This window comes from Physeter macrocephalus, chromosome 6, assembly GCF_002837175.3.
Source record: "Physeter macrocephalus isolate SW-GA chromosome 6, ASM283717v5, whole genome shotgun sequence".
NCBI lineage: Eukaryota > Metazoa > Chordata > Mammalia > Artiodactyla > Physeteridae > Physeter > Physeter macrocephalus.
In genome coordinates this window covers 58,745,359-58,756,802 of record NC_041219.1, presented here as the reverse complement: position 1 = coordinate 58,756,802, position 11,444 = coordinate 58,745,359, and the positions used below count along the sequence as shown (strand labels likewise).

General features: G+C 41.6%; 1 protein-coding gene across 3 annotated transcripts in view; it reads left to right on the top strand.

Moving 5' to 3' along the window:
• Nucleotides 1–385: 385 nt before the first annotated feature.
• The window catches only part of LOC102983380 (C-type lectin domain family 4 member A), a 43,243-nt gene continuing 32,184 nt past the window's right edge, over nucleotides 386–11,444 (top strand). Inside the window, exons 1-2 of one of the 3 annotated variants that reach the window (XM_055085458.1) lie at nucleotides 386–667; nucleotides 1,767–2,708. In XM_055085458.1, the coding sequence (XP_054941433.1) occupies nucleotides 2,657–2,708 (52 nt within the window). In that variant the 5' untranslated portion in view covers nucleotides 386–667; nucleotides 1,767–2,656. Of the gene's footprint in view, nucleotides 729–1,766; nucleotides 2,709–8,656; nucleotides 8,822–11,444 lie in introns of those variants that run through there. The other 2 variants (XM_028490983.2, XM_028490982.2) reach the window with 2 other exon arrangements.

Here is an 11,444-nt window from a genome sequence, read left to right as displayed (position 1 = left end):
TCTGGTTTCCAGGTTTTACAGTAAGCCAAGAATTTAGGGCTTTGAGCTTGTTACTCTCTTCCTTTAGGTTGTCCAGGGCCATTAAAAGCAACTATGCTCTATAGTTCTTACATTCTCTTTCCCTTGCAGTCATTTGGTCTCCTAAAGTCTTGTCTTCCTTGGGTACTCTTTTTTTTTTTTTTTTTTTTGAACTTAAAAAAAAATTTTATTGGCGTATGGTTGATTTACAATGTTGTGTTAGTTTCAGGTGTACAGCAAAGTGATTCAGTTATTCGTATAAATATATTCATTCTTTTTTAGATTCTTTTCTCATATAGGTTATCACAATATTGAGTAGACTTCCCTGACAACACTTTAAAAAAATTTTATTTTGTAAAAGTATAGTTGATTTCAGTGCTGTGTTAATTTCTGCTGTACAGCAAAGTGATTCTGTTATACATATATATATATTCTTTTTCATATTCTTTTCCATAATGGTTTATCACAGGATATTGAATATAGTTCCCTGTGCTAGGTGACAACATGTTTTAATTTGTGTTTTAGTCTATTCAGGCTGCTTTGAAAACAAATACCAGGAATTAGGTGACTTATAACAACAAACATTTATTTCTTATAGTTCTGGAGGCTGGGAAGTCCAAGTTCCTGGCATCGGCAAGTTCTGTGTCTGGTGAGGGCCCATTTCCTCATGAACGACTGTCTTTTCGCTATAACCTCACCTGGTGGAAAGGGTAAAGGAGCTTTCTTAGGCTTCTTTTATAAGGGCAGAAAGTCCATTCATGAGGGCTCTGCCTATGACCTAATCACCTCTCAAAGGCCCCACCTCCTAATACTATCACCTGGGAGGTTAGAATTTCAGCATAAGAATTTTGGGAGGACACAAACATTCAGTCCATCACAATTTGCTAAGTTATTTTGCCATTATATGACAAGGACTGCCAGGTCCCATTTGTTACTACTAGTTAGGTTTTCTCTTCTCTCAACTTCAACCAGATTAGGTAATAAATCTCCAATTTCCCCCATTTTACTGGGGGTCTATTGCCTTCAGGTATTTGTGGTACTGATTCTGAAAGCAAATGTCTGTATTTTCAGCTTCTGTGGTATGCGAAGAGCTCTGTTTCATGAAGTGGGCATGTTCTCCAAACATAAGAAGTTAGATGCTGGACAGCCCATCTGAATGACAGTGCTTGCTACACTTGCCTTACTGTGATACACGTTTCTCTTTATATGCTATTGTATTCTATTTGATATTATTAAGGATTTAAAAAAAACTATGTTCATATGTGTTATTGGCCTAGAGTTGTGCTTTGTAGTTACCTGATTTGTTTATTGGAGTGATCTTAAAGAATGAGAAGGTTTCAGTCATTTTTCTGTCTGCTAAAGAGTTCATATAAAAATAGAATTAATCAGTTTTTTTGAGGGTGTAATAGAATTTGCCCATGACGTTGTTGGCATCTGGTCCCCACCTCCCTGTCTTTAACCGCCACTTTTTTTTTTTTGCCTATAGAGAGTCTGTAAAGCTCTTCATTATATTTTTAACCATTACTTTCTAAAGCTTATCAAAGTAATTTAAAAATCAAATAATCCTGGGACTTCCTTGGTGGTCCCGTGGTTAAGACTCCTCGCTTCCACTGCCGGGGGAATGGGTTCGATCCCTGGTGGGGGACCTAAGATCCCCGCATGCCACGCGGTGTGGCCAAAAATATCAAATAACCCTGGAAGGTTTATAATGGAAAATTATAGGAGTCTGATTATTATTCTTTGTGCAGGTTTGATCATAAACCAGCAATGGAAAAACATGGAAGCCTTTTATTTTCCCAACATTGATGGCAACTTATCCCTCTTTTTAAAGGTAGGGTCAGAAGAAGAAAAACATGGCCGTCCATGTTTTCTTAGTTCTTTTCAATAAACACCAGTCCTTTCCAATAATTGATTATCCAATCTAGCAATTAGAATGTCGATCAGAGGGCCTACCAGTTGCTCGGCATATTTGGAACTGTTGATGCTGTGTCATTTGTTTGTCTGCCATACGTCGTGGCTCTGCTTCTTAGGGGTGCTTGGTGTAGGTATTACGTGCTCTCTGTGTGTACTGCCCCTGACCCTGCTCCAAGTTATGATGGCCCTGCAGACAGGGCCCCCTCGTCCCCATTCAGTGATTCTATCTCACCCTTTTGGGGTATGTTTCTTCATGTTTAACCGAGGTGTCTCTCATAGGCTAGGCCACTGACATCTCTTTTGGACCATCTCAGTGTCCTTAGTACCATGTATCAAGGAGTATTTCTAAGTCTCTTTTTTTGCTCTCCTGGAACAGGGGATGGTCTGGGTTTCGGGATCTACCACTATTCCCATCTAAGCACAGGGCCCTTCTACAAGCATCAAAGCCAGGAGAAGTCCCACTGGGAATGGGTACTACACCTTGCATTCCAGATTTACTCAGCTCTCAAAGAGCGATTGATTGCAGTAATAACCCTAATTTATCCACACCTTCTTGTAAAATTTGCCTTGTAGCTTCTGCACTGACTCTGGGCTTGACCATGTGGGATGCTTTGGCCAATGAAAGACGACGTAGTGTGATGCAAGAAGAGATTTGAAGCGTACGTGTGCATTGGACTTGCCCTCTTGCTGCTCTTGGAATCCTGCTGGTTTAGTCTTCTGGAGAATGAGAGACCACATGAGGCAGACACAAGCTGTCCCATTTGGCGTCATCTTAGGTAAGTCTCTATCAGTCTGGTTTCTGACCAGAGACACATGAACAGGCTGAGCTGAAATCAGCCACACTTGACTCAAACCGGAACTATCCAGCTGAGCACAGCCCAAATTGCCATAATCACAGAATTTGAGCCAAATAAATTCTGCAAATGGCGCTACCAAGATTTAAGATGGTTGGCTAGCAAAAGCTAGTTGATTCTATCACGTATATTAATTCTATTATGTGTATTCTCAGAAGTATTTCTATTATACATATTATAATAAAAACAAATGGAAATAAAAATGATGTGGTAAAGGCAAAGTAAATAATAAACTTAAAAAGATTAATGTTACTTTGTGTGTGTGTGTGTGTGTGGCTGCGCCGTGCAGCGTGCGGGATCTTAATTCTCCAACCAGGGATGGAACCTGTGCCCCCTGCATTGGGAGCGCGACGTCTTAACCACTGGACCGCCAGGGAAGTCCCTAATGTTACTTATTAATAGAACAAAATATCTGTCTAGTTATGAGTTTGGTTTATTTCAATCCTTGCTTTTAATAGCTGTCAGTTGTAAAACAAACCTCACAATGTTATATGGCTCAAAATGGGAAGTATATCATTAGCTGTACTTAACAAGATATGATTCTCATTTTTAAATTCTCTCCATAAATCTTTCTGTTGAGACTAGCTAGTAAAGATCTTCTTTCATGGTATTAATCCAGTTCTTACAAATTAGTGAGAGGGTGTTACATTTTAAACTCATTAATAAGTGAGTCCAAAACTCACTGAAACCCTTCATTTTGAAGATTTCTAAAAGGAAGATATATAAGCCACATCTTTACATAATTTCTGGCGAAAGAAAAAAAATCACAACATGGTGGAACTATTTCTTTTCTAAGCATCAGTTTTCCAAATGCTCTTTCCATAAGTTTGTTTGTCTTCTCACTTATTGTTTATCTTGAACTAATAGGTTAATTGTGTGTGTATGTATGTGTGTGCTCATGTGCTTTATTTTATTTATTTATTTATTTATTTATTTATTTATTTATTTATTTATTTATGGCTGCATTGGGTCTTCGTTGCTGCGCGCGGGCTTTCTCTAGTTGCGGCAAGCGGGGGCTACTCTTCGTTGCGGTGCACGGGCTTCTCAATGTGGTGGCTTCTCTTGTTGTGGAGCACGGGCTCTAGGCGCGCGGGCTTCAGTAGTTGCGGTGCGTGGGCTCAGTAGTTCGCGGCATGTGGGATCTTCCCGGACCAGGTATCTAACCCGTGTCCGCAGCATTGGCAGGAGGATTCTTAACCACTGTGCCACCAGGAACGTCCTGTGCTCATGTGCTTTAATATCTGCTAATTGGCATACCACTGGAAGCTATTTCACAGCACTGAAAAGGTGAGCAAAATTGGAACACCTGTCCTTTTTTTTTTTTTTAAAGCATAGCAACATTTAATAAGTTTCCCAATTCTTTTAAGTAATTTGCCAAAGTAAGCAACAAGGTCACATCCCATCTTGTTCAAAAATATCATAGATATTCTAACAAACATCTTGTTTTTATGAAATTAACCATATTGAGATATTATAATGATTTATGACACCAATTGCCTGGAGTTAGGTCAAATTTTGCAGGTTAAAGCCATGGTCCTCTACAAGACTGCTCTCATTTCAGACACCAGTCACAAGTTTGAGGGTCTTCAAGTTTACTCTCACTTCTGATCAACTGATGACAAATTGGGGGCTCCAATGACTCTGTCAGGTTTGATAATTCACTAGAACAACTCACTGAACTTAGAAAAATGCCAGCCATACTTTTGATTGCAGTTTTATTATAGCAAAGGGATACAAATCAGAGACAGCCAATGGGAGAGATGCATAGGGTGAGGTCTGGAAGGGTCCCAAAAGTCACTTGCCTGGCGCATCAAGGTACAACAACACAGAGTATTGCCAACAGGGAGCTCACCTGAGCTTTGGTGCCCAGAATTTTTATTGGGGTTCATTACATAAGCAGGCTTGACTGAGTCATTTGCCATATGGTCAAACTCAATCTCCAGCATCCCTCCTCTGTCTAGGCTGATATCTCATGACTCAAAGCCCCAACCCTTTAATCCCATGGTTGATGTCTCTGGTGTGGCCAGTCTCCAACTTGAATTGTCTTGTTAGCACAGTAATTCATAGGCCCACTATGAGCACTTCATTAGCAGAAAGTATCCGGGCACACAGCAAATAACAGACACTCCTATAACTCAGGAAATTGCAGGGATTTAGAGGCTACGTCCCAGGAACTGGGTACAAATCCAAGTCAAATTTTTTTTTAACATCTTTATTGGAATATAACTGTTTTACAATGATGTGTTAGTTTCTGCTTTACAACAAAGTGAATCAGTTATACATATACATATGTTCCCATATCTCTTCCCTCTTGCGTCTCCCTCCCTCCCACCCTCCCTATCCCACCCCTTTAGGTGGTCACAAAGCACCGAGCTGATCTCCCTGTGCCATGCGGCTGCTTCCCACTAGCTATCTATTTTACATTTAGTAGTGTATATATGTCCATGCCACTCTCTCACTTCGTCACAATTTACCCTTTCCCCTCCCCATATCCTCAAGTCCGTGCTCTAGTAGGTCTGTTTTATTCCCGTCCTAAAAAAAAAAAAAAAAAAAAAAAGAGTCATGTACCAAAATGTTCATTGCAGCTCTATTTACAATAGCCAGGACATGGAAGCAACCTAAGTGTCCATCAACAAATGAAGTCAAATTCTTGATTACACAGATATTTAAATGACAATATGATGCAACGTGCAGAGAAGAATGAACCCTCAGCTTCTCAGAGTTGAGGAACCTCTGCCCTTTCCTCGGGATAGATCCCATACCACTTATGAAATGCAACCAACATTGAATCCTTGTGATATTAGTAAAGCTTGTTTTCATAAAACATTTGAAGTACATACAAACAGAAGTTCTAGTATTTTATTTCTGTGCCCCGGAGAACCCTCTTTTATACCACCTGGGGTACTTGTGCCCCAATTTGGAGATCACTGCCCTAGAGATCCCTTGGCTAAATGATTTGAAGAGTGCTATGGACTGAATATTTGCACCCCCTCAAAATTCATATGTTGAAATCCTAACCCCCAGTGTGATGGTATTAGGAGGTGGGGGCTTTGGGAATTGATTAGGTCATGAATGTTGTTAGTCTCAGAAAAGAGACCCCAGAAAGCTCCTTCACCCCTTCTGCCATGTGAGGATGCAGTGAGAAGACTGCCATCTGTGAACTAGAAAACAGGAGTCTCACCAGACATCGAATCTGCTGTCACCTTGATCTTGAACTTCCCAGCCTCCAGAACTGTGAGAAATAAATTGTTGTATAAGCCACCAAGTCTATGCTATTTTGCTGCCCTTGACAAGTCTCCCTGCTGGTAGAGTGAACTTCACTGCCCCCATCACAGCAAGTCCGGGTGGAATCAGAGAGGATATAATGTACACCTTCTCTGAACAGAGGATTTGAATGTTACTACATGTTTCAGCTTACAAGGAGCTGCTCTGTGATCCTAGGTTCCAGAATGAGAAAATACTTAGAGAACAGCCAAGCAGAGTTACAGTCTATACAGTCTATCTGATGCAGACCCTAAGCCCTCATGTAATGTGAGTGAGAAATAAATGTTGTAAGCCACACAGATTTGGGGGATGTTTGTGGTACCGTGTAATCCAGGTGTAATGTGACTTACCCCGGGGAAAGAGAGGTACCTTTAGGAATGTATTTTGTATTTTGCTTTCTCCTTACAAGCTTAGATGGTTAAGGTCCAGTAGTGCTTGTTAGGTCCAGTAGTTATTTGCTGGAAGAATTTGTAAAAATTAGCTCTTTTTCTTCTCTTCCTGTTTTTCATACACCTTTCCCTTTCCTTACTAAACAATTCAGTCTTAAATAAAACATTAGGCGGGGAAGAGCAAGGTAGGTGTCTGTTGAAGGGTGGGGTAGGATAGGAGCAGTGGTCTGGTGCAGGCAGTCAGAACTTAGGCAGGGCGAGCAGGGTGACTAGTCGGGGCTGGCTTGACAGTGGTGTTGGAGCCCGAGACAAACATCTCTGCAGGGGTGGGAAAGGGTTCTGGCCTCAGAGCCTGTGCACGCTGAGGAGAGTGTCCACATGTGGCAGTGGCCTGGCGTGGGATGTCAGTGCCTGAGAGGTGAAGAGAGCATCTATGTGATGGGGTCGTTGAGTGCAGGGAGCTCGTGCAGTGACTGAGGGCATCCCTGCTGGGAGGTGTCAGGGCCCCAGCAGGGGGAGGAAAGCATCCATGCAGAGGGGAGACCACCTGTGGGTTTCAGAGGCTGTCCACCTGGTGGGGGAGCCCAGGAGGGGTGAGGAGGGCTTCCACACAAGAGGGTGACCTTGTATAGGGTGTTAGAGCCTGAGTGGGGTAAGGATGGATCCCACATGGGGGTCAGGGGACCGGCTTCAGGAATCAGAGTTCAGGCAGAGTGAGGGGGGCTTTGCCGTGGAAGGTGGCCTGGCGTAGGGCGGCAGACCCGGGCAGGATGAGGAGAATGTCCTTGGGGGTCGGCTGCCTCAGTGCAGGGACACCCACGCAGACTGGAGAGAACGCCAACAGCCGTGGGGCCTGGATTGAGAAGCAAGCCCAGTACGGGAGAGAAGGGCATCTCAGTTAAGGAGGGAGAAGCAGCAAAGGTAGAAGATCAGTTAAATCCAGGGCCTTGATCAAATAAGTAAATAAATTAAAGAGAATGGCAGCAGGCTTCTTACCATCACAGAAGGGAGTTAGAGATGTGGAAGGGGAAAAAACTGGAATGAGCTCATTGGTGTAGGATTGAGATTAGAGGTGTTAGTGTGAACTCATGGTTTTCAATATATTTAGGCATAGAAATCAATATAGAGGTAGATGTGTGCACGTGCGTGTGTGTATGTGTTATGCAGGAGAGCGAGGAATTAGGAGGGGAGATTAAAAGGAGGATGGGGCAGTTCCCTGGTGGTCCAGTGGTTAGGACCCCATGCTTCAACGGTCGGAGTCTGGGTTCAATCCCTCGTCAGGGAACTAAGACCCCACAAGCCTGCAGTGTGGCCAAAAAATGAAAAAAAAGAAAAAAAAAAAAGAAGAAGGAGGATCATTTGGGGAGAGCTGAATCTGGGTGTGAGCTGGGAGCATGTCTGTAGAGATTCCACATGAAGGATTTAATTTTGGGGGTGCTTTCCTCTTGGCCTTTGGATAAATTCATATGTAGCGCTCAATTTCTCTCCTTCTAAACTGTGATTCCATTGAGTTATCCTAATTTGTTAAAGGGTCATATATACCTGTACAGCCTTTTGTTGTGGTGTCGTGGAGATGAACGGGCTAGAGAAGGGCAGCCTCCTCTTCCAGTAGGGAGAGCTTCTCTCAGGAGCGGCTGGAGGGACTAGAGCGGGATGAATGGTGGAGCACAATGGACTTAGTCAAGAACAGGGAAAAGCAGAGAACACGGAGGAGCAGCTTCTGAAGGCACATAATCTAAACCTTGACTCCCCACGCATTAGGGGACGCTGACTCTTGAAGGTGGGGCGTCTGACACACGAGTTATTTTGTCAGTTGGAATGTGGTCCCCAAAGTTGCCTGGTCAGCCACAAATGATGTGGAGAATGCAAACGTGAATGAGTATATACTGAGCTTGGTGGGTCTGCAAATGATTATGTTTGCGTGTAAATGCTCGTAAGTACTTTAATTTCTTCCTTTCTGGTAAGTTCACAGTTCTCAGGGAGAATTTCTCTAATTGGTTTGTTCCTCTTTTCTTTTCCTTCCTCTTTTCCTACATTTTGAACTTCCTGCTTTTATTGCTATTTGCTGGCATAATGTTTAAAGTCTGTGACAGACACTGTGCCAGTCCTGGGAATTGGGCCCCTGAGGTTTTTCGTTTTCACGAGACTCCTTTCAAGGTTATTTGTCTTTCTGGGGCCTCTGTTCTCATCAGGCTGAGTAATAGGATGTATGACAAGTTACCACCCTGCTTGGGTTTCATTTCAAGCTGTTTTAAGGAAGAGATGAACAGGATTCCTTGAAGAGAACAGAAGATCTCAGTATGACTTCAGAGGTCACTTATGCTGAAGTGAGGTTTAAAAATGAACCCCAGTCCTTAGGCCCCAAATCAGAGCCTCCTGCAGGTAAGACACGTTTTCTGGTGGTTAGAGTTAATGATGGAATGAAGGATGAAGAGAGAATACTGTAAACGAAGCCTAGGTAATGTTGGTTAATGGTTCTCTGGCCACAGTGGGAAACACAGGACTCTCAGAAGATTGAGTCTCCTGAAGATAAGCATTAAGGGATTGTACGGTGGCGCCATAACACAGCTGAGGTGTGAGAAATCCACTACAGGCCTGAGCTGAAGAGAGTGCTAATGCAGCTGGGAAGTTGTCATTCCGTGCCTTCTGTGCAGTCTGGAGAATGGATACAGGTCTTGAAGCCAGCAGCCCAGATGCAAGGGCTAATGATGAATTAGTGGGTTTTGTTTCTTGATCTTGATAGGGGAAGAGTTTGGGTGGAGAGTGTTTGGGTGTATTGGTTAGTACCAGACTAAAGTGGAATGAAAGACCATTGCAGGTGAAAGACTAGAAAGTCTTATAAAGAAAGTCCCTTATGTTTTGAGGGAAATTGCTCTGCGGTCAGAAAATCCATTGCATACTGCATCTCTGAGATGGATTCAATGAAGTTTGGAGGTAGGTAAAAGGTAATTTGGGTAACATGTATGATATCTCAGATATAGAAGAAAAGAGAAAAAAACAAGCATGGAGACTATGAGAAGCTGTGAGAGGGCAGTCATGATTGCTCATGTTTTCCAAAATCCTTCTGTGGAAATATGGAGAATGCTCAGGAAACTGTTTCCTTTCCCCTTAAAAAATTTAAAGGGACTTCCCTGGTGGTCCAGTGGTTAAGACTCTGTGCTCCCACTGCAGGGGGCACAAGTTCCATCACTGGTCAGGGAACTAAGATCCCTCTACCGCCAGGCATGGCCAAAAATAAATAAGTAAGTAAGTAAGTAAACACACGGTAACCTTTAAAAATAAATAAAATTTTAAAAATTTATCTAATTTCTTTATTATATGTTGTAATGTTCATTATAGAAAAAATAGAAAACTAGAGGTATACACAAATTTAAATTACTGTATTTATTCTTACCATCTAGAGATAAGTAAAATTTCCATTTTAGTGTACATCCTTCCAGATATAAATATACATAAATGTGTATTTGTATTTTTTCTAAAAATGAGATCATATTATACATTATTGAAGGTTTTACCACCACTTGGCCGTATATTATAACTTTGAGAAAATTAATGTTTTTTTTTAAATTGAGGTATGATTGACAGACATAATTATATTAGTTTCAGGTGTACAACATAATGATTTGATTCTTTTTTTTTTTTTTTTTTTTTTTTGCGGTATGCGGGCCTCTCACTGTTGCGGAGCACAGGCTCCGGACGTGCAGGCTCAGCGGCCGTGGCTCACGGGCCCAGCCGCTCCGCGGCATGTGGGATCTTCCCGGACTGGGAACCCGTGTCCCCTGCATCGGCAGGCAGACTCTCAACCACTGCGCTACCAGGGAAACCCTAATGATTTGATTCTCATGTATATTGTGAAATGATCACCACAATGTCTAGTTAACATCTGTCACCGTACATAGTTTCACAATGTTTTTTCCTGTGATGAGGACTTTTAAGGTTTACCCTTAGCAACTTTCAAATATGTGGTATTTTATCTATCTATCTATCTATATAACATATAATATTATTAACTACAGTTACCGTGCTGTACATTATATCCTATGACATTTATTTTGTAACCGGAAGTTTGTCCCTCTTGACCCCCTTCACCCATTTCACTCACCCCATCACCCCCCACCTCTGGCAACCACCATTCTGTTCTCTGTATCTATGAGTTCTTATTATTATCTTTTAAAGATTCCACAGATAAGTGAGATCATATGGTATTTGTCTTTCTCTTTCTCACTTATTTTTCTTAGCATAATGCCCTCAAGGTCGATCCTCAAGGCAAGATTTCATTATTTTTTATGGCTGAATAATATCCATTGCATATAATTACCACATTTTCTTTATGCATTCACCCATCAATGGACACTTGAAAAGATAATTCTTAACCATGAAATGGTGACTAAAAAGGTCTGATTTTTTAACACAACATTGTAATTCAACTACACTTCAATAAAAAATAAACTGTTAAAAAAAGATCTACTATTATTTTAAGGATGTGATGAGGGATGATTATAAAGAGTTATCTGCTGTGGCATTATTTACTTTTTAAAAAACTTTTTAAGTTTTTTATTTTATTTATTTTTTTAATACAGCAGGTTCTTATTAGTCATCAATTTTATACACATCAGTGTATACATGTTAATCCCAATCGCCCAATTCATCCCACCCCCACCCCCACCCCCTGCTGCTTTCCCCCCTTGGTGTCCATACGTTTGTTCTCTACGCCTGTGTCTCAATTTCTGCCCTGCAAACCGGTTCATCGGTACCATTTTCTACGTTCCACATATATGCGTTAATATACGATATTTGTTTTTCTCTTTCTGACTTACTTCAGTCTGTATGACAGTCTCTAGATGCATCCACGTCTCTACAAATGACTCAATTTCGTTCCTTTTTATGGCTGAGTAATATTCCATTGTGTATAGGTACCATATCTTCTTTATCCATTCGTCTGTCATTGGGCATTTAGGTTGCTTCCATGTCCTGGCTATTGTAAATAGTGCTGCAGTGAACATTG